The sequence below is a fragment of the Genypterus blacodes genome, unplaced genomic scaffold (assembly GCF_046128005.1).
Source record: "Genypterus blacodes isolate CSIRO-AG114 ecotype Tasmania unplaced genomic scaffold, CSIRO-AGI_Gbla_v1 ptg000044l_1, whole genome shotgun sequence".
Taxonomy (NCBI): domain Eukaryota; kingdom Metazoa; phylum Chordata; class Actinopteri; order Ophidiiformes; family Ophidiidae; genus Genypterus; species Genypterus blacodes.
The window spans coordinates 9109336-9133409 of record NW_027466857.1 but is presented as its reverse complement, the minus strand read 5'-3'; the positions used below and the strand labels follow the sequence as shown (position 1 = coordinate 9133409).

Genomic DNA, 24074 nt, shown 5'->3' with positions numbered 1-24074 from the left:
CAGCGCAAAGGAACCTTTTGAAAGTCAGCCCTGCCCTCGCCTGCTCTCCTTAGGCGGCTCACTCTCAACGTTTTTGAACTTTCTCTCTCTCTTTCTCTTTCCCTCTTTCTCTCTCTCTCCCTCTGTGGTCGGGTTTATACTTGACTTTTACTTGCATACCCACCAGTGGGCTTTTCGTGAAACTGGGAAACTAAATTCTACTAACACCAGGAGGCAATCTGGAGGCCAAAATATAAACCCGATACACAGTTGGCAACACCGCTTTCTCTCCATAGTGTGAACAAACACGATCGAGGAGGGCTGTGTTTATTCCGCTGTATATTTAGCCGATAGACAAAACAGCAGTGGCGGCATTGGACATGAACATTAGCTCATTAAATGATACCCGCTGTACTTGATCTGCTCTTCTTCGTGACAATCAGTCACTTTGCTTAAGTGTATGTAGGCTTAACTGTGCTTAGGGCAATTAGCAGAAGAATTATCGGAGTATCGAGCGAACCGAACTGACATTACTGCCCCCTATGGTTTTTATAGGTACTGTATTTTATCAACACTGCTAGATCTGCAGGATGGGCGTGGCAGGCGTCTTGCGCAACACTCATAGAAGTCCCAGGTAATTATAAGTCTGACAGGTGTCTAAGTTTCATTTCATTTTCACGTGCTTGCTCCTCACATAACCTGCTGTTTCTATACAATTAAGGTCAACAACGTTCTTCTTCTCTCTCTCCCGTTTTTTTCCACCAATCACACCAGGTCCAAACTGGGCCTCAACACCAGAAACCAGTGGTACAGGCCTGGAATATACAGTTACGGATACATTTCCATTCGATTGTCCTAAAAGGGGACGAGAAGAAGTAAGCGATATGACTTAAGGGGATCATATTAATGCGACGTGCACACACACAATAATCCCACAGGACTTCCTTCCCATTCCCATTAGAAGCCACACCCAGGAGGAGAGGTAACAGGAGAACACCTTTCACAGGGTCAGATTGGAAGAGGTGGGAAAACAGGCGAGGTTGCTCTCTGATTAGTTTCACCCCTGCACAGCTCGCCTCCAGTTTCCTCTCATATTTACTTAGACTCTCTTTCAAATTATCAGTCTCTTACCAGGCGGGTATAACATTTCCGATCCATTTTAACGCCCGTATTGGCTGTTAATTTGAAGTGCCTCATGCATGCCGTATAGCCGAGTCGATCAGCCATCACTTTTTCTCCTCTTGCGTTGGCCCAAGAGTTGGCGCTCTCTCAAAGGGGACAGTAATATGCACTGATGTAATGTGCAAGATAGGGATCTTTTGTGGGTGGGGGGGCGTTATAAATAGTTACCATAATGCAAGTGTGCAGGGAGTCGGGCTGCGGCAATGGTGGCGGTGGAGGAGGGAGGGAGGGACGGAGAGGGGGAGGAGGAGGGGGGGCGGGTGGATGAAGCAGTGTCACTGGAATCCACAGTGTTGTGAGAGCCCCATACCTTTCAGCTTCATTAAACCAATTTCACGCCGAGGTGAGCTAAGAGAGGAAGCTCTGAATCTCAGCAGTGGCAACAATGGCGCATTGAAGGGATGAGGCGAAAGTAAATTAGGTACCACTTCACAGACGGCAAATTAAAATCTGAAAGTTGGATAGGAAAAAGTTGAGGGTAGATGATTATGTCTTTATTGTGCCCTCCCTCCCTCCCTCCCTCCCTCCCTCCCCCACCCCTCCTCCACCTCCTCCTCAATCTATAAAAACCCTCCCTTCCTTTTAGCAACCACCTTTGCTCCCCCCTCAGCCCCCCCACACACCCCCCCAAGAAAAAATAATGATCTATTTCTTGTTCTGGTAATTGGTTTCTAAGATGCTCCCACTTCTATGCGCCGATCTCGAATACCACGCTGCTTACCGGGCCCCTCTTTCAGCGCTTAATTCGCTTGAGCTTATCTGCGAGATTTCATATCCAGGGAAATCATATAAATTAAACATTAATGTCGCGGGCTTATTGCCGCGCCATCGCTGACCTCCCACGGCCATTGTGTGGATTTATCAAGTGTTTGTCACTCAAACTGATGCGACGCTTTCGACAAATCCTCTTAGAAGCAGACAGTAGCTTAAGACCTGAAAAGCACTTATATGACTCAGATAAACAGAATGCTGCCCTGCCTTGTTAAAGCTTATATTTTACTATAATTTAGCAGATTAGAAAACATATGAATAACTCCTAGACCCCTGTGATTATGAGTAAACAAACAGGGAGGTGGATTTTTGAAAATTAATATCGTCATTAGTATTTTCTGTATTTAATTACCGTAAGCACCTGCCATGGGATATGAGAGTAAAGAGTAATTAATGTTTTGAGATAGATCATTATGAGTCTCAGGGGAACGATCCACGTCTCTCATGTGTTTATATATATATATTTATGTTACTGTAATTGCCCATATGGGTGTGTACCCAACGTGGTTGTGTGTGTCAGTAGTGGAGGGCGACTAGCTCTGTGGCTGGCTGGCGGGGTCACTCTGGGAGCGGCGGGGGCCCCCACACAATGCCCTGGCAGCAGCACGGCTTTTTACAAGGCCTCGCGCCGCTGGCTTTACGAGAGCCAGACAGACAGATCCCCTTCACGCCATAAAGCCATCAACAAGGGAACAAAGAGGGCAGGTGCTGGGGGGCTGCATTGAGAGCTCACCTGCACCCAGCAGGGAACGGGCCGTGTCCAGCCAAGCCAAGAGGCCCTTCACATTCACATCCACACTCACCAGGCGCTAACAGGCTAGCGTGGATCCGTGCCAGAGAGAATCCGTTCTTCTTTACAGACGGCAGCGGATCCTCGGTTGATTGTTTTGCGTCTGATCGTTGATATATACAGTACAGTACTCTGCGGCAGAGGATTTTGTTGAATGAATGTTGGCATGTGCTGTAAGAACAAAGCAGGTTACAACAGGTTGCTGCTGAACTCTGTAATTATCAACATTTGACAGGTAGAGAGAGTGAGGGCTTTGGGATCCAGCCAATTAGGGCTGTTATCCAGAATTTTTAAGAGGTAATTTTAGAGGAGGATGTGAGGTGTGTGTGTGTGTGTGTGTCAGTGTGTGTGTGTGTGTGTGTGTGTGTGTGTGTGTGTGTGTGTGTGTGTGTGTGTGTGTGTGTGTGTGTGTCAGTGTGTCAGTGCGTGTAAATGATGGTGGCAGCCGTGGGGGTTACCGGTTACATTAGAGCAAAGTTGAAATACGGCGGGAAATACAAGCGCAGTTAGAGAGACAGTCAGAGGTCGCTAGTGAGGAACTACTGTAGAGCAACATGGGTGGAAACAGGGCGACAGAGGGGCCAGAGGAGAGGCAGATGGCAAAGCTTAGCAACAGCCCAGAACCCAGCCACAGGTAGGCATGGAGTCAGGCAGGCAGTCAGTCAGGCAGGCAGGCTGTCAGCGGGGGCAGACAACTAGCTGCTGCCGCTCCGGTTGAAGTGACAGATGTGTGGTGAATCTTTAACTGGGGCTAGTTCCCCACTGTCACCGCATCTGTCCCCGGACCCTGCGAGGTTGCCGCGGCCCCCTCCTGTGTGAAAGGGGCCACACAAAAAAAGGAGAGCTATCAGCGGACTTATTGATTAGTCCGGCCTGCCCCCGGTCATCTTCATTTAATGACCTCTGGGAGTCATTATTGAAGAGTCATTGTCTTTGTGATTAGTTACCACTTTCTCCCGACATATGGGAATCCTCCTGACGCAACATCAAGTGTGTAAATATGGAACGTTGCTCGGGGGAACAAAAGTGCACTTGTTGCCTGCTTGAAAATACATATGAAGATGTTTTTTTTTTTTTTACATATCTAATCCGATTTAGAAAAATTAGGTCATGGGGAACATGTTCGACAACTGCATAAATAAGAGGCCAGCGTATGCGCTCAACTGAAACGCCAATCCCGCCATTGTCTCTGTTTAAATCCTACCACACAAAACATATCACTGACAGAATAAATGATACATCCCACTTTATTCCCGTTTATACAGTGGGTCTAATCTCCTCAGATGGGCCGAATGGCAGGGAGACTGTCCCTCTCTCTTTCCCCACTCAGCCATGGCACTGGCGAGAGATGGTTTATTTTAATTGAAAATTAGCAAAACAAAACAAGGGCAAGAGGATCCCTGAATGGGGCCCCTTTCTCCGGGAGCTCCTGTGCCGTTGAATAATGCATATGGGAGAAAGTAAACAGCAGCCGCGGGCCTTGCTGGGGGAACAATGGGCCGCACACAGCCCAACCAGGGCGCCTGATTTTATTACTGGCCTGTCAATCCCCCCAGCCTGGGAACTGTGGGACCTAGGCCAGGCAGCAGCTGCTGACCGCACCGCACTGACCCAACAGACCCTATCATACCTACAGGGTAACGCTCACACTCTTACCTCTGCTGACCGCCCCGCTCGCCACGCCTAACCTGTACGCTCACACGCACATTTGCATGCACACACACACACACACACACACACACACACACACTCTCATATAAGGAGGACCACAGTTTCCCCTTTGATGCCATTTACTAACTTTATCAGAATGTTGTTCCATGCGTTGAAATGTTGAGTAAACACAAATCGGATACATGCTTTTCCAGACTTTTGTGAAATTTGCAATTCAATAAGCTCTCACTTCAGACATCTTGCTTTTTTTTTATCAGTAAATATATAATTTCCATATGATTTATTAGGTTTTAAGTCAACTCTTACTCATCTCCGAGGCTTTGCTCTGGGGTCACTGTGGCCACTTGTAAACTTTTTCTTCCCACTAGAACATTCTTTGTGTGTGTTTTCCCTCTCTGGGCATTGAGATTCTAGTCTTGCTTCTGGCTTCAGCCAAGTCCCGGTTGCCATGCCGACTGGCAACTGGTCTCCCAGGATGAGTAATGATGTGATGTAGCTGTGCTCTAAAGTCCCAACAAAGACCTTATTACCGCTGCAGCACCTCATAACACGCCATTGTTGTCAAGTGCTCCTGATATTAACCTGCCTGCACCAGGGCTTCCTCCCTTCACACCGGACGATGTGTGTGTCTATGTCAGTGTGTGTGTGTGTGTGTGTGTGTGTGTGTGTGTGCGCGTGCGTGCGCTCGCGTGTGTGTGCCATTTAAGGGCTAGTGCTGATGAAAGTTGGTCAAAAAGCTCCTCTCAGGATTTAACTCTGAATGAAGTCGAGTGAGAGTCATCACTTTAATTGTGCCAGTTGATTCATTTTGGTTCTAAATCTTCGACTTATTAACATTTGGCTGCCCATTCTGCAGCTGCTTCACACACTGTATTACGATAACAACAATATAGCTTAATTAGATGGCGCTTAATTTGATTACGGCTCTGTGTGTGTGTGTGTGTGTGTGTGTGTGTGTGTGTGTGTGTGTATAAATCTTCCACATTCAGAGTTTTCCAAAGTCGGTGCGTAAGATCTCCTCACCGCAGCAAACAGCATCTGAGGGCTCGTGAACCATACACATGACAAGCCTAAACCAAGTGTGAACTGCCATAAAGGCGAGCTGTGTGTGTGTGTGTGTGTGTGTGTGTGTGTGTGTGTGTGTGTGTGTGTGTGTGTGTGTGGCCAGGGTGAGGGAGCAGGGAGGGGTGTGTGGGCTATATTGGCAGGGTGATGCCACAGGATGTTTGAGTGTTTGACTTGGTTTAACAACATCCTCTGACAGAGACACCACAGGCTGCAGATGAGGCGAGAGATAAGACACAACTGTGATCCAGGCCTTCACCCCGGGCATTGTCCCGCTTATCTCTAATGTAGCTCTATCGGCTAGTAATGGGGTGGGGAGAGGAGGAGATAGTGGGAGGGGTTATCACTGATAATGAATAAACAGCAGTTGTTAAGTAATGAGTGATTTGGAAGCACTTTATTATGGCCGGGCCCTGTTCCAACAAGCAGCTTCGTGGAGTTATCAGGGTAACTTAACACCTGGAACACACTCAAATCTGGACCTGGATTGGCCAGACCAAGTATTACTGAGAAGACTTACCCAGATGACTTATCCCAAACACGCCCACCCACAAATACTGCACTTTAATCAGCTGCACAAACATTGAACATATACGTATAGATTACACGTGTTACATGCTCTGAGGCCTCTGTGTTGTACTTTGATGTATATGGAGGTCTTCACAGGCTGCTTCTCAGAATGGTTCCCCCTTTGTTTTAGCCTGATGAGGCGTACACTCAGGTGCGTCACACAGGATGTCTTGTCCTCTCCAGTTTCCCCTCGCCCCAGCCGAGAAAGAGGGGGGGGGGGGGGCGCCGGGGAGGTTATCGCCACAGAATCACCACTCTAGCTCCAGACTCCACCAAGGGGAGGGGGGAAGGGGCTCTGAGCAGCCCCCCCGGCCCCCCTGCGTACATCACTGTCGCCGTGGGAAACCGCATCCATCAAATAAAGTCAGGCATTTACCTGTGTGGCTCAGGTGACGGTGGGGGAGGGGCCGGGGGATTGAAAGAGGGGGATGTTGGTGGCCCAGGGGTGAGAGAGTAACCCTGACCCTGTGGTGAGGCAGCGGCGGAGATGAGGTGGGGAGGTGGGGTTGCGCCTGGGTGGGAGGGGAGGGAGGGGAGTGGTGGCCACCACGGGCCCTGTGGCCTGGTCCTCTGTCCTGGAGGCAGACAGGGGACTGTGGGAATTTTGTCCTTCACCACCAGAGCCAGCTGTCCCTCGGGAGATGGTCCTCTTTCCGGGAGTATCCTCCTCCTCCTCCTCCTCCTCCTCCTCTTCCTCTTCCCAGCACAACAAGTGCCAGGGCCAAATATTCAGCTCTCTGACTCTGGTCTGCTGGCTGTAGCATTTTTGTTTTTGCATTTATTTTGCTACGTAGGAAAACAAAAGTAGCTATTACCATTTTAATCAATCCTTACTTTTGGAGAGAAAATTCATCTGTGAGTGAGAGGATTGTATTTTAGTTAATATGCACTCGTCTGGATGCATACGTCTACTGTATATGCGTGCGTATGCTATCAGTAAAAAGGAGCGTAGGGTGTCTGATTCTCTGTGTTATGATCACTGACTGTGTCATATTTCATAGACAAACTTCAAAATTCTTAAGAAAGCCATTAACAATAAATCACCACCCCCACATTTATTAGAAACTCAGTTCTAGATACTGTAGAAGAATTAATTACACTCCAAAGTCATTAAAAGTAGACTATGTCTGCATTTTAATTACAATCATTCTTTAACGTGATCACTTTGAAATTCATCATATATCTCTTATACTCTAATGATGCTCAAACTAACTTCTCATCACAAATACTTCCTGATTCTTGTGACACATGACATATTATTGATATTCATTTCCCACCGCATAAATCACAACCCTGACAATTCAAAACAGAGCTGAAGACACCGCGGATGATAAGAGGGATATTTAGTTACACCTGGTGATATGTAGATAAGATTACATTTGAGACAGAGGGATGAGGGAATAGAAGAGGAGGAGGAGGAGGAGGAGGAGGAGGAGGGGGAGAGGTGGGGGTGAAGGCTTCCTCACCGGTGCATGAAGAACAACATCTAAGGTGGCTGGTTGGGGCAGGAGGCCAGGGGTTCGTCAGCAGACTGGTTAGTTAAGCAAGGTGTCGGGGCTGGAGGGAGGGTTAATCCTGGGATTTAAACCCCGGCCGGCTGCAGGACGGGAGACGGGGACAGGAGCTGCAGAGCGGATGGCCGCGGGGTCGCAGGGTCGTGTTTACCTGCAGCAGGTATTTCCTCTGGGAACTGATAAGGTGCAGGGAGGGGAAGTGCTCTGTTCCAGGTGAGTGCAGAGAGGCCTGCAAAATGACACCATACACAACCCTCACCTAACCCCCACTCCCCTTCAGGCTCCACCCCAACACACACACACACACATATACACACACACACACACACACACACACAAATGGGTCATCACTCTGACTCATGCTCCGACCTGCTCTTTTGCATAGGTGCTTTAGAGGACATGTTCTTTACCCTTTAAATAGATTTTCTGTCCCATCTGATCCGTCATTATTGGCTCCTAACTTTGAAACGTAATGATATTAGTGAGAATCCATATTCTCCGTAGAGTCACGTCCCTCCCCGCTCCTGTTCATGACCCATTTACCAGGCAGCATGACTCAGAGTACCTGGGCAGGGCTTCTTTCAGTTCTGTCATTGGAGCAGGCAGCTGTGATATGGCTGAGGTGTCGCCGTGTTTGTTTTCCTTCTGTCCTCTTCTTCCTCTTCCTCACCTGGGCTCAGCTCTGACGCCCCCCCCCCCCCCCCCCCCCCCCCCTTCTCCCCCCACCCCTCCTTTCCCAAAAGCCCCGAGAGGAGTCAGTGAGCTAGAACGTGTTAACAAGCACAGCTTCGACCACTGCATTGAAAGACGCACACGCGCTCGCCGCAAAGGGGAAGTGCAGCGGCGGGTTGGTTTGCGAGCTCAGTGCAAGCGATCAGTTGCATTTTTAACACTGTTGTTACTTTGGACATCTGAAAATAGGAATGGGGAAGTTGTTTTGGTGAATATACAGTGTTCATAAGGTGTCAAATTTGGCTTCTCTTACCTCGTTAGATATCAAATCATTTGTATATTTATAGCCAGTACACACACCCACACACCCACAGGACAAGAACACTACATCCAAACAGGTGAATAGTTTGTTATATCTAATGTAGAAATGAAGAAATATTAAGTATCCAAGACAGTTTGAGTCTATATATTGTTAAAGATCTTTGGTGTGTATCTTTAAGAGTTACGATATCTGTTATCAGCCGAGGAGGTGAGAGTGGTGTGTGAGGTAGGTGTGTAGTGGTACACTACTCCTCTGTTCTCCTCTTCTCCACCTCCTCATGCCCTCTCCTCTCCTCCTCCATCTCTGCAGAAAGCCTCATTAGTACCGAGGAGCCGCTGAGGTAGCACACGGCTGCCATTGTGGCCAATCCAAACATCAGGTCCTCTCCATCCGAGCCCCCCACTTCAGAACCCCCAACCAAATCCCATTTTCAGGCTCCGCAGCTGCCCTGCTCTGCCAGAGCACTTAGCCGTGTCATTCTATCCGGCTCTCCAGGCCTCGGAGGAAACAGGCCTGTTTTGTGCTTGGCAGTCTCTGATATGACTCCAGAAATGGAAATGAAGCCATGGATCTTCATTAGGAGAGGCAGGTGTCCACAGAGACCCAGCCCAGGTGAAGGAGCAGTGAGGGGGAGGCTCAGCGAGTGAGGGCCATGCTGAGTGAGTGGAATTGGATTGGTGGGGGGGTTTGGATCCTCAGAACGCGACCCAATGATGGGCCTCCGTTGCTCCTCTCCCCATACACACATACACACGCTTCTTCACCGTAGTCCCCTCACCACCACCACAACCCTCCTCCACCCCAGCACTTAATTGCCCATGTAATGAGCTGCAGTGAATGGGATTACTTGTGTGGAGGCACTTGAGGACCCTGTGCATTGGGGGGCACCTCCTGCAGGCCCTCATCTCCAGGGAATACATTTAGGATGATGTTTTCTATGAAGCGCAGGGGCAAAAACCTCAGCTCTCCTCTCTGCATCTGGCCCAGTTGCATTAGCACCCTCCCCTTCCCCTCGCCCCCCCAGCCAGCACCCCAGCCCCCACCCCTCTCACCCCCTCCGGGCTTTTGTTTCCTTAATTATTCATTATAGAGAGGTGGCCTTCGCTTTGAAACCTGTGGAGGTGGATGAGGCTTGGCGCTGACCCACGAAGCACCAGAGCATCCTACAGCCTGAGACTTGTCTTTGTGACAGGACACCTGTTATTCCTCCATCCCTGATAACTTCCCCCCCTCCCCTTGGCTCAAACTGCACATTAGCGAATCAGAAGGGAAAATAATACTCACACATCTTTGTGTTGGTTAATGTGGCACATATGACATTAGGATGATGGCTATTCATCCCCCTATTTATTTGATATCTGGTAATATGTTTGGCACTGAATCGGCAAGATTGGTGTGAATCATTATTTTCCTGCCATGAATCTGAATCATGTGCATAATGAAATAATAATGTAACTGAGACAAAAACAAATCCAAATTTCACACGTCAGCATTTATATACTTTACTCTGGAAGTTACATTATTTGAATTTACTCAAGTAAAACACACACTGTGCTCTTGTGCTAATGCGAGTGTGTAATGTGTGAAGGACAGCTCTCCATGGGGCCTGAGCCGCTTCTCTTCTCACGCTGTTTTTGGTAAAATATTAGCCCCCGCAGCCCTGAGCAGGGCGGCTGACAAATAGAGGGCTGTTGTCTCCCTTCTCTCACAGGACCGAGGGTTAATGATCCCAGTTTCGGGGGGTTAAAGCCTACCAGCGGGCCTTTCTCTTGCACCCCAACAGATGTTGCTGGAACTTTAATGTGGTTATCAAATCGGAGTGCCCTCTGAGCTCCGGGAGCCCATTGTGTGCCGGTGCATTCCAGGGCCTCGCCGTGGTGACAAGGCATCCTGGGGGCCAAGCTGAGCTCCTGCTGAGTCTTCCAGCAGCCCCTCAGAGCTGACAGCTAGGGCTGCCCCTCTCCCCACACCCCGTCCACCTCCACCAGACCCTCTGTGTTTGTGTCCCTGATCCTGTCCCTCCAGTGTCATAAAGTCATTTAATGTCTCCCCTCTCTCCCACACTGGTCTGTCTTCCTAGACTCACAAATAGACCCACTCACTCAGTCACATTAGCCCACTCACATTTTTGGTCACACACATTCACACCCCCCACACACATCTACTCACAGCCATTGCAAACACACACACACACATACACAAACCATACAAGTACTAATTCAGCATCAATGATGTTTAAAAATGTTTGCAAAGCTGCAGATGTCTTTGTTTGTTATCTAAATCACGTAGATGCAATGTAGACTTGAAGACGTGTGGTTAAATGTGTGTGTTCTCTCTGGGGACTAATTTCTTAGAGTGTCACTTTACACCTGTGTGAATAGAATCTTTGGGGCAGGTTGGAGCTTACACACTATAGGCAGTGGTACTGTGCTACATTTGGTGCTGTAATGGTCTCTGTTTCCAAATGCTGCATAATGATCCATTTATCCGACTCTTTATATCAACAAAGGGCAAGTACTGTGGTAAACAGTGTGTGACAGATCATTTGAAATTGTAAACAGATTGAGTGCTCATAGGTGTCACAAATCCCTCTCAGATGAATAAAGCATGGCATGGCTCTTTGAGGCGATACCGGGGCCCTCGGGTCAATCTGGGCTTTCTCTGCTCCTCTCTGCATATACAGTATCAATGCCAGCAGCTGTGGGATTGTTTGTACACAGATGCAGGGCTGCTTGATGATAATTACCTCACAGCTGCACTCCTGGGCTAGAACAGTTTTTTCTATGTTTTGTTTTTTTTGGATCGTGTTGTGAATGAGGCGTCCTCCGATACGAACAGGAATGTGGGAAAGAGTCGTAATTAAAGTATTCTGTAACTCAATTAAGGACTGTTCCTCCACAATCCCCCCCCAAGCCCTTGCTGTTATCCTACACCTGAGGAAAAGATCTGAGTGTGCGAGAGAGCCTGTGGCCTCTGCAGCCACAGCCACACTGCTCCAGCCCAGGGCCTTATGTGTTAAACTCGTGTCGGGGAACTGGTCTCACCTGGGGGGGGGAGGATTTGGTTGCCGAAAATTGGAAGGTAAGAGGGTATATGAGGTGGAGAAAAGACACTGGAGTGGAATAAATGGGGAATTGCTGCTCCATGGTGGGCTGTGAACCTGGATAGCACTCAGAGGTGAGACACTCATTATGGTTATGAATCATTTTTCCATGGCTGTTATCGACTCACTGTGCACAGAAGATGGATGGGTGACAATTATATAGATGAAACCCTCACACAGCCTCACCGGCAGGAATGGACCACTTGAGAGAAATCATGATAAAAAATATTTTTATATCAAAATAGTTTGCAATTATTAAAGGAAATAAGCTTTCATGCCGGCCTTGCCTTTATAATTTGTGATCAATATCCAGGGAAGTGCTTTGTTGATATCCAATAACAGAGTTATAAAAAGCAACAGAACTTGTGCCTTTTGTCTGGTGCCCAAAAACGCTCCGGGCTGGTTGCTGGGCGATGTATCTGAGTAGTTTGAACAATGACAGGCAACAATCGAGGTGCTCAATTAACTGTATAATGATTAAGACATCAATTACTAAATTGATTGATGAGGCCAAATGATCCGATTCATTTTCTCCATCCAGTGTAAAAATTGGGAGCAGCAATATGAGAAAAGTTGTTGATTAATGATGTGGGTTTGCAGAAAGCCTTTCATTGTATTAATAAGTGAAAATTACACATGCCGGACATTCTCAGTAAACACTGTTGTGACCAAATAAATCAAAAGGAATAAAGCTGAATTTTACACCGACGTGTCAGTCACCATCAATGAGCTGCTCGTTCTGTTATTCTAATGTTAAAGAAAGTGTTTTAATCTGTTTTGGTGAGTATTTTGTATCAGATCAATGTAATTCTTTTCACCGTTTTCCATTTTAACCAGCGCTATTGATGTTGATGATGTTCCTCTGCCCCGCTAACAATAGCCAAAACAGTGTTTGAAGAGCGTCTTGAGACCAGCTTGGACTAAAGCTTTAGTTTTTATTCTGTTCGTGTTGTCAATGTGTAGAGGGATAATTGAAGCGATCCTTGACTATGGGATCTATTTATACAGAGCATAATTCCCTCTGTATTCAGGCATTATCATGGTGTCAGAACAAGCACAATGGCACAATAAGGTCAATATAATGAAACTCCAAAACAATATGGTGACATTCGTATAATAAAAAGTGAGCCACTCCCGATTGTTTGTAACAGTGTTCAGTGTTGAACACGTTGTAAAATGCTCATAATAAGAGAATGATAAATATAATGTCAACTATGCAGAAAATAAACTTGCTTGTAAAATCTTGCATTGCATTATTCATTTATATTCATAATGTTGTGATGTCATTGTTGTATTGTTAGAATGTTTTTGTATTTTTGTATTGTATTTTTGTGTTTTATGTCATTTTTTGTTATTTTTGACCATGTTTTTCCTGTGTTGTTGGATTTCTTTATTAATCATTTTTAATCAGTCTTAACTTCAATCGTATTGCATTTTTTGAATTGTAAACTTCATTTAAGATGCAAAACATTCAAAATTATTTTATTTACCGATTTATTTCAGACTGTTTTTATTTGATTTGTCCCTTATTATTGTTATTATTACTGCTGTTAGTAGTAGTTGTAGGATATTTTGCATAACAAAACCAAAATAGCAGTTTTATTGTGCAGCAGTGACTCTGATTCTTTATTTTTGCTTTCCTCTCATACTCGACAGCATCTGGGGCCAAAATTACATCAGTTACCCGCTTTTTCCCATTAGCAATTTGACAAATACCCCTTTTATAACAGGCCCATATCATTCTGCTTGACTTTCCCCAGGGCCTGAATTCAGTTATTGATTGCCTGTTCAGTTTCACTTGGAAAAGGTTGATAAAAGGAGGTTTTCACTTTCTCAATTCGATGTGACAGCTCCCTAACAAGAATAATGGAAAGGGCCTATTCACAGGCAAATCAAGCTAATCCAGCGTGCCCCTCCACTCTCAATGGAGAAGTCACAGTCCTTCCCGGCCCATTCCATCACAAGCCTCTCTCTCTCTTCACAAACCTTCAAAGTTACCCCAACTCCTCCAAAAGACAACATTGCTCTTTGTATGCCTCCCTCACTCGCCATCAAATGGATAAATAGGTCGATAAATATATACAAAGTCAGAATGGAAACAAACCTGAAGCATATAATCGTTTTGTCTTATGTATAATCTGATTTCACTGATTCCCGCACTGCATTCTGTTTGTTGTCAGCGGCTGATGGATAGCTATTATCAGACCTGTTGGTGTGAAACAACACTGGCCTGTTTTAACAAAGCGGATTTTACAACTGCACAATAAATAAGGAAGGCACAGGCATCACTTATTTGTGTTGCTATAATTGTAAATGTTATTTATCCTCAACAATCTAAAGGGTTTAGCGAGAGTGCAGCAGCATGTGTGGCATTAGTGAAGGACTCCTCTCTCTTCACTGTTCCTCACTGAAACGAGCCACGGCTTTACATCTAATCCCTTTTCTGAGCAGAGGGCAGGTGACAGAGCAAAGATGAGTGTGTGCGTGTGAGTCACAAAGAGTGAGTAAGCAGTGAAGACCTGACTGTGCTTAGTGCAGATGTGTGTATGCGTGCAAACATATCTAACAGGTTCAGGGCTGCTAGAACCTCGGAATCAGTTTCAGCAAAAGGAGCTGAGAAACCAAAGGACATCATCTATATGTTGACAATTTGATGAAGGCATGCATACATTTACATATGTATGCATATATTTACATATGTGGTTCATCTTGTCTTATGTCTCAGGTCATTCACGTTTGACACTACACGACTGAACAATGCCAGGGGAAGACTTGGTTTGGACCCATTAAAGTGCCACAGGTTCACAGCCATTCTGCTCTTAAATGAGAGAAAAGGGAGATTAACATGATTTTCCTTTATCCACCACATACAGGCCTCAAAACCATAAAACACAACCCAAAGGCATCCCGTCCTCCTCTGAATGTGCACTTGTTACTGCTCTCAATTCGGCTTTCAGCCTCCTCTAAAGAGACAAGGCCCAATCACAATATTGTCAAGGCTCTGTTGGTTTTCTGGTTCAAATCCTTGTTCACGCTGTTTGCTGAGTACTCATCTGCTGTGACAGCCTTCAGACAAACAGTGAGTCCTGAAAGAGGTCTTCCACAACCAGATCTTTCCTGCTGGGCAGCGGCTGAAACGCTCCTTTCTCTCTCCATCAAGTGGAACCCGGGCTATTGAGCCGGCCCCTGGGATCCCTACATTGAGGTGGGCTATGGGCCAGTGCTTCGCCCCTCCTTGCTCCAGGCCACCCTCATTCTCCCAGGACACCTGTACCCCTAAGCCCCATCGTGGGAACCTCGTCGCTGCCTCTGCCACCTGAGCTCATCACTGTGCCAGCCAGGCGACATCTGACAACACCGTCGGAAGTCAAAACGAAGGGAAAACAGAGTTGGTGTCTGTGTGCCAGTTTCATTTCTTGGGGGCTTAGAACTTTAAGCGCCAAACTTGTGGAACTCCTACTCGCTGACCTCACACAGATTGTTATTGATCGAACTTTTCCTGATGAAACATACGCACTTACAGTAGATCCTTGCCTAACAACCAGCGTCTTCCTTGGTTACATACAACCTCCTTCCTCACCCGTACCCTCTAAATCTCCATGGCACACTGCAAAAAATGGCATCAATTAATCAACATTCATGAACCGTTTACTTGAGCTCCCCTTTGTGTGCTGCAGGGCCTAATCCAGACAGAGACCAGGCTGTTCTGTTGCACTGCAGACTGCACCACTCCACCCTTTGTGGGAGAAACCCATCAACTGGTGTTTCAGGGAAATGTCTCCCCCCACTGAGAGCCTAACCTTCCCCCTCTCTCACCCTCTTCCTCTTGTGCCCCCTTAGTACTCAGGGCAGGAAGCTCTGTCTCTTAGAGGAGGCCATCCATCTATCTTGCCTCTTCCAATCCAATTCACAGCCGCTTCACATGTATGAAGACATCTGTCCATATTTGATCAGATATTCAATTTTGCTGCAAATGATCCCACCCTCTATCCCCACCCATGACGGAGGCAGCTATTTAAATGTGCTGATACTTTACTGCATAATAACCTGCCAATTCTTTGCCTTGCAGAAGAAGCAAGTTTAATTGGGCTGTGCATTTAGAGCTCTTCTACAATTACACAATTACAGCGGAGATGCATTTCTGCACGTTGTGGTGTTTGCCCCAATTTACTGCACTTTTCAAACAGTTTAACTCTGGTTGCCTTTTCAGAGGATGCAAATTTGGCTCATTTGGCTTCAAATGAAGCGTAATTGCTCATATTGAAATCTACACCTTTCTACACGAGGTTCCTGCCAGTTAGTTCTCATTAAACCTAAGGAGAACAAAAATTCCCAATTCCATTTCAACACACATGCCATCTGTATCATCTTGTGTTAAAAGCAAGGAAATTGGAGAGAAAATGGATACTGAGTGCATGGGTATAAAACTTAAAAAATCATTCTGTTCCAGTTAGTCTTTCTTCTCCACGCCTGTTTTCTAACTTAAAATTCTCATTAGTGGCATGAATTGGAATTTCTGCATGTGTGTTTTAGTGTAATATCTCAAAAATGTAAGGGATATCACTGATTGAAATTAGCGCTGTTCTCATTGTTTTCAAATATGGAATGTGTTTGCTGTGCATAACCTGACAAAGAATTCAATTAAGTGCAGCCTAATTAGTTCGAAGGGCATGTGCGCTTGGCCTCTCCACATTCAAAACATAGAATGGCGTGTCAGCCCCGACAAGTGATCGCCATCAAAGTGTTTTCCACTCCTTCCTCTTCTTTTATATCACTGTCTCCAAAGTTATAAAAAAAACTCTCTCTAAAAGGCCCTCTGAGGCTGAAGTGGTGGCCCGAGCCCACTACAAACAATGCCTTACAAGATACTGTTTAAATTCATATCCGCTCATCCTTTCTTACGGGGGGACAACACAACAAACCGCTGACCCACTGATACACAATTAGAAGTGATGCGGCAGTTAAGGCTACAAGCGACTCTGTTTAACAGTCTGTCTTTGACCCTCAAGCATTGAATAAATATAATGCCCCCAATGAGAGTAAGACACTGAGGTGGAGTGAAAAGGGAGCTGGGGAAGATTTTAGGCCACAGATAAGTAGTTAAAGACCTTTATAGAGTATAACACCATTATCCCTGCTGAATAAAAATAGGATTTAGTGTTTTTTCCACTTAATTTAAATCAAAAGAGTCCCCACCTTACATATTGCACTGGTAATGTAATGGAGAGAGACCCACAAAAAAGGCTTTGTGGCTCTGACACCTCCTATAGTGGGACTGTGTTGTCCTGCGAGCAAAAGGGAGAGAAAGGTTTTTCTTCCCTGCGTTGCTATCTGCTAACACATTCTAATTGATGCCGCTGCATTCCTCCACTGGATGCATTCAGTGAATAACGAGCCTTCGTTTGAATACCCATGAATTGGTCCCCACCAAGCAAAGCAGTAAAGCCTTTGGCCCCCCGTCCCTGAGCCTCCCCGCACCACCACCACTATCACAACCACCACCGAGCAGCACCTCCCCTCAAAACCTTCCCCAAAGCTCGGCTCTAGCTTTACCGCCCATTAAAGCACGACCATTGTGCGGGGATGCAGTCCACAAAAGCTGTCAATCTCTCCAGGTCCTCCAAAGCTTGGACTCACACAGACTGGAGTGACAGACCTCCCCCCTTCACCCCAACCCAAACCCGTTCCCCCCGAAAATCCTCTCCCTGAAAACTTCTCAGCTAACTATCCCCCCCACCAACACCACCACCGCCGCCCCCCCACTCTCTCTCTCTCTCTCTCTCTAGCTCTCCCTCTCTCTCTCTCTCTCTAGCTCTAACGCACAAAGCATCAATCTGTCTTCAGCCCCAGCACCCTTGGCCCTTTGTCCCATCTGCAGGTGCCTCTGAAAGCACCCACGGTCGCCCCAGCCTCTGCGCACGCCACGCCTAGTCCAGGGACAGGAACTGCTGACAAAGGCCCAGTGTGGGAATGAGGGATGCGTGGAGGGGTGGAGGGGGTGCTGAGGGGGGCGGGCTGCTCTAAGACAGATGGCTGGGGAAGTCTCCCAACTCCTCCACAGGGGCTGTCAGTTTATATTCACAACTACGAATAAGACGCACAGAAGAAGAAGCAGTAAGGGAATGCCCTCTGAATTCAGCATCTACTGTACACTTACACACCCAGCAGCAGGACAGCACACACAGCTGTCTCATACACTTTACTTTGAAACAGGGATTATTTTAACAGGAAGTCCTCACATCTGGTGTAATGTTATAAATAAATTAGCCTTTTAAAATGGTTCTGTTACTTTATATTTTCTTATACTTTATCAGTCTATTCACGCATCATCTTATAAATCAATAAAATATTATGAAATACATTTATACATCTGTGAATTAGGAATGATGATTTCATATTGCATTTGATTTAATTGAGAAAAAAAATCTCTAAGTGCAAGAAAATTTACAGTTAAATAGCAAACAAATTAATTTCAACTCTGTAGCTTCTTTTTCACATTTTCTAATTAAATTATAACTCGAAGAAGATTGCTTTGATGTGATCTAGTTTTACTGCCTGTGTGAAGTTGACCGAGTGAAAATTCAGCAGCACATGACGCTATACTTGAATATAATTTAGTATTGTATATTTAATGATATTTGTTGCGTTGCTTTTGTTGTTTTGAATTGTTTGTGTGTTTTAATTGACGCTAATAATGTTATTAAAGCAGGCCTAATCTTATAAAGCCTCTTATATAGCCCAGGCTATATATCTGCCATAACTGTCAGTTTCAGTCTAAAACAGCAGTTAGGAAAATAATAGATGTCTCCTAAATCAATGCAGCATATTGTCAGCGAGTACGTTGATTTTTCTTTATGTATTTCTGAGGTATTAGAAACAGTTAGTTTCACAAAAACACTCCAGTCACCTTGCTTCCATTTTATTTTCTCCAATGCAACAAGTTAGTGAAACCTCACTGACGTCCCTTGACTGCCACCATGTGGACAAATAGTGAATCACAGCGACACATTGACGTCAGTTTTTGCTACATGAGCACCAAACATTGAAAAACTAGTATATCCCATTAATATTTGCATGTTCAAGAATAGCAAATGTATCCCACTCCCTTTGTTTTCTTTGTCAATCAGTCACAGGACAAATTTCACTTTGTACACGTATGGGGATCCTCCACTCTGTGAGGAACCTCATGGTCAAACATGGTGCTGAAGCATAACCAAGCACCTCACTGAGCCCTGACCCAACTGGATGCTCACCAGCCTGTCGTTTTAGCTGAAGGTCAACTTTACATAATTTGATACAAAATCTTGTTCTGAAATGGATTTTTATCTGGATCTCTATTACACCATGGAAGCTCAAACCTAAAATGTTTGCTCTTTGTTGTGATGTATAATATATTTGTTCTAGTCACTTTACACATTTGTTATGCTACAATTACACTTCAGTTTGTGTTTAGGTATCTGAATGCTACGTTACTACAAATGGACCAACTCTACTTAAAGGAATACACCAATCTATTGCTATTTCTTTACTGGGATACATTTGTTCTCAAACTAACATCACACATGAGAGGTTGAATCGATTTGATTAAAATGAATGAATCTAATTATTAGATAGTTTTTTTCATTTTAATCAAATCGATTCAACCTTTCATGTGTGATTCCATCATAAAGCCACAGGATGGCGATAGAGGCCAACTTACAGCCTCTGTGCTCCTCTGTGACTGCTTTGATGTGACACTCTGTAGCCTTCTCTTTATTGATCGTCTTAGATGAGAGAAAAAAGAAAAGACAGAGAATATAAAATCACAATATTTCAAAGACGCCCTTTTGCATTTTGACAGCAGTGACACACACAGAAGGCTGAGGATGAAGCAGGAATAGTTTATTAGTTATTCAGTTTGCAGACCTGGAGACGATAACCTCAAACTTTGGAGCACTAACACAAAGAGGAGACCACTTGAGGAATATGATAAGGTGATGCTTGGTTACCTGTGATAGATTCCCCATCTCTGCCTGATCGTTGCCTCCACATATTTCATTAATGACCTTTGGATTGTGATACACCAGGAGGCACCAAGCAGCAAAAAGGAAAACATGCAGCCAAGAATGCAACCCAAATTTCAGCCCTAGATAATTGTAAACATTTGAGCGAGAGGAGGAATTTCTGCAAACAGGGAACTGAACAATGTTATTGAGCAAAGTGAAGATACCTGCAGCTGTAAAGTAAATTCAAATGAGATTGGTGACAACACATTTGCGTGGGTGTAAATGTTTCCTCTGCTCCTTTGCATAGTCGACTGAATAACACAATCCAGATGATTTGATATGACTCAGAGCTGCTTTGCTCTTAGTATAATCAAAAACACCCATTTCAGGATCCATCATAGCACCAAAGACAAAGTATGATACAAGATGTTGTTTTGTCTTGCAAGGCCCAAAAAATTCCTCTCACGGCGTGTTGTTATAGTGCTACGTTTGTTAGGTTTGAAACACACAACCTCGAATGCATAGACCATGTGATCACACACCTGTGTCAGTATTCAAACATGACTACATTGTAAAACCAACACGGAAGTCACTGAGGCCAACATGCAAAACTCCAGTCAAACAGCTGCTGGGCACCACTCCTATCTGCACACATACATTATACAAATGAGAGGAATTCTAATCAAAAATGTAAATGTAATATTGCCAACTGACATGTGGTTTAGGATTATTTACCAGAACAGTGCCAAACAATTTTTAGTGAATGCTGTCTCTGATAAATTCTTACTTCTTATGACTATTCAGTAGGAGAAAGTTGGAATCTGTAGGTGTTCAGAACATAAATCAGCTCTTTCTGAAACTTCATCGGTCCATTAAACCTTATGACACAGACAGTCAACATGCTCTAACAAATAGAATCTTCTAGAAACTAAATTAGGTTGCTTTCCTCATCACCTTCCTGCTGGCTGCTCTTTCCCCTGATGGCTGGTTGTGAGAGAACACAGGCTGAGGTATGTAAATGCCAACTCGCTACTTCTCTTGACCCTAACCTTTATTAATGTTTAGTGTGAGGCCTGATGGGGAACTGGCGCCTCACAAGGGTGAAGGGAAGCTCATCATGGTGCAGCTTCTTACACAAACGTTTACAAAAATGACAAACAGACACCCGCTCTGCAATTTCTCTAGCTGACCTCCCTGTAACATCTTCCCCCTTCACTCCAGCACTACCCATCACCCCTAACCCCTTTTCCTCCCCCTGCACCACCCCTTAAAAGTACCCTTAGTACCAATTTTGGCAATACACACATTTATTGATAATGTAAATGAGATGAAAAGTACTAATGTGCAAATGCTGGGTCCCTTAACAATGTTTCTGCTCGTTGTAATGCGGTACATTCACACAGACTCTCCAATTAAAGTCGTATTGTATACAAGGATAGGAAGCAGGATGGCATTGCTCAGGTTTGGAATGTTTTGAAATATAAAATATCTCCAGTATATTCAAATAACACATACACATTGCTTTATTTACTCTCTTCTCTTATTCACATCATACACAGAGAATTGCAAGTGAGGAGAGTATAGTTCTTTGAAAGACTACATCCCCACAATGCATTGCGGTGTAAACTCGCCGCACCTTCCACGGGTGGAGCTTGTGAACGTGGGAACGTCTGCGGGCTGCTGCTGCTGCTGGTAGCTGAGTGGAAATTGTTTGACAGGGAGGTGAGGCGACCTGTGCTCAAGGAAGAGGAAAGGGACAAGTGAAGTTTCAGTGTGTGGGCGGCTGTTTCTGGCTGAAGGAGGAAGCGGACCGAGTGCGACAAATGAGCCGTTCAAGTCTCAGCAACAGGGTACTGGACAAGATGTCACGGACTGTTTCAGCCTCTGGCGACGGGAAGCGCGACTAGTACAACCGCAACGCGGAAAACCTTCAGCGGGGAGAGAATGCGAATGGTGCGAAGGTCCCGAAACCAAACAAAATGGAAACGATGTAGCGTGGCTGCGGCATTTCATATAGCTAGAACTAACGTTAGAGTAGGAGATAGATAGCTAGGGAGCTAGCGAGTTAACTAACATACATGTAAAGAAGTTATCCCCTAGAGAAGCTGAGACACACGGCTGAAGCTGAGCCCGCATGCCCGCCTGCTGCTGCTGCTGCTGCTGCTGAAACACAAGGACGACTTCACACTGAAGAAACGAGAAGATGCTACGGAGAAGACTCAACCGATTGGTATGTGTGCCAGGCTGTGACACACGCACACACACACACACACACACACACACACACACACACACACACACACACACACACACACACACACACACACACACACACACACACAGCTAGCTTGTGTGGCATTCTGCTGCTGTATCTCTTTACATGCTGTGATTGTGCTGAGGAGTGATGGAAGCTTACAGTCTTACAGTTTCTATCATTCAGGTGAAACAAACTGTTACTTCATAACGACCTGACAGCTGTTGTGCTACTTCACCAGTCACACAGCCTGCAGGTAAGTTGTGTGTGTGTGAGCTCATGATGACATTTGATTAAATGTTACACACACACACACTGGCAACAGATAAGGGGTTGCTGCAAAGAAAGTGTGTGTATCTCTTCATGTGTTTCTCTTCGTTCATTCATCTCCACATTTCCCCTGAGCAGAGCAGTTGTGCGTTTCCTCCCTGGGGGCCGGACCGGTGTCCTCTGGGGTCACACACACACACACACACTTCACAATCTGCCAGTACACTGACAGAAATAGATGATTGGTTTTTGTGAAACCTCTGCATATTTTTTTTCTTTACTTTAACCTCTGATGTTGCAGTGCAAAATAGTGGATCTAAATATGCTGTGGTGTTATTTGGTACCAGGCCACTTGGTTTGTTCAGCGTAAGAGTTGGTGCCTCGCCAGCCGTGACGCCATAAGGTCGTCCGTTTGAAGCCTTACCCTTTTAAAGTTCATCCATTGGTTTCATTGCCCCCTCTCATAAGTCATTCAACCGTGACTCGGCGTGCAGATAGTGGAATAAGTATCCGGGAGGCCAGTTTTATAAATGCTAAGCCGTCTTTACTGCCCTGTTATCATCCTCCTATGCACGAGTAACCTGTTGTCACCCGTGGACTGAATCCCCCTCAGGCTTGGTGAGCCATATAGATACCGACAATGAATAAGGAGAAGCAATATAATAATTATAGTGCCTGACCCTCCCCCTGGCCTCTCTTTCTAAGTGTTGCCAGGTCAGCTGATTTCCCTCCTTCTGGAGAGGATTGCTTCTTCAAGTGAGAGCAAACTGTAAATAATATTTTGTACGGCGCAGCCAGCCTCGCTGTCATTGATGCACATTGTGCCCGTTATCTCAAGACTCTGGCTCTCTGCCTCCTGATTCACACTACCCTCCCCTCGCCAACCAGAGGTATGCATCACATGGAGAGAGAGAGGGGGAGAGAGAGAGAGAGAGAAAGAGAGCGAGTACTCGTAGAGAGGAGGCTACACAAGTCTCACTTACCGCCGCTGTGATGCACTGAAATACAAAACCCCATGTGTGTGTATTTAGAGAATCATTAAAGATGGTTAAGGGGACTGAGTGGGGGGTGGGCTTTTCACGAGGGTTGTGGGGGAGGAAGGGGAGAGGGGGGGGCGGGCTCCAGAGGTTGTAATGCTCTGACAGGAATGCCAAATCACACAGTTGCCTTTGATGTTCTTTCAAGCCCTTGAAGGCAGCGGCGGCAGTGTGATCAGCGAGAGGTGGAGCCTGTTGGAAACGCGATGGCATCCGTGGTGGGAGCCCTCGCCTCGACTGCAGGGGAAAGAAACACATACACAGGAAAACACCGGCGCTCAAGCCCGTGTCTTTTTTTGTACCATGGCAACCAGTAGGCACACTCCTACTCACTGAGCCTGGTAGACATCACACATTAAGCTCAGGCATTGATATATAGGCTAAGTCTGGAACAGTTGCGAAATACTCTCTGTGCTCAGGAGTGAAACGCACTCCAGCACATGTGAAGAGGTTCAATCAGGAGAGGATGAAAGCCCTGACGATGCTCTGAGTCTGTGTGCTAAGGCGAGACATGACCACACTGACACCCCTTTAATTGTTTTGTCTTAAGGTTATCTCGTAAGCAGACTGATAAGGCGTGTATGGTAGTTAGAAAAATTGCGTTATCTGCCTGGGGAGTAATAAGACAAGGATGCGTTTGTTTGTCTCTGGCTTAAGTACAACGCACACGTAAGAAGCATGTTTTAATTGGAATTTGTTTGTGGTTATTCCCGAGGCTAAAATTCAAATGTGCGTCTCCAGTCTCGGCAGAATGTTAAATGACCGCCGAGTGTAAATGAGTTAGAAAAGATGAAGGGAAGATGACGATTCTGGCTAGAGTTTCACTGATGCGGCGTAACATTTGGGGATGGGATTGTAATTGCGGAGTTGTGCGTCTCGATTGTGTACT

At 45.7% G+C, this 24074-nt stretch overlaps 1 protein-coding gene across 5 annotated transcripts in view; it reads left to right on the top strand.

Annotated features, from left to right (window-relative positions):
• Positions 1-21286: 21286 nt before the first annotated feature.
• Positions 21287-24074, top strand: part of atp11c (ATPase phospholipid transporting 11C (ATP11C blood group)) — a 37427-nt gene continuing 34639 nt past the window's right edge. For all 5 annotated transcript variants that reach the window (XM_076148922.1, XM_076148925.1, XM_076148923.1 and 2 more), the window contains exon 1: positions 21287-21854. In XM_076148922.1, coding sequence (XP_076005037.1) covers positions 21828-21854 — 27 coding nt within the window. In that variant the 5' untranslated portion in view covers positions 21287-21827. The remainder of the gene's footprint in view (positions 21855-24074) is intronic.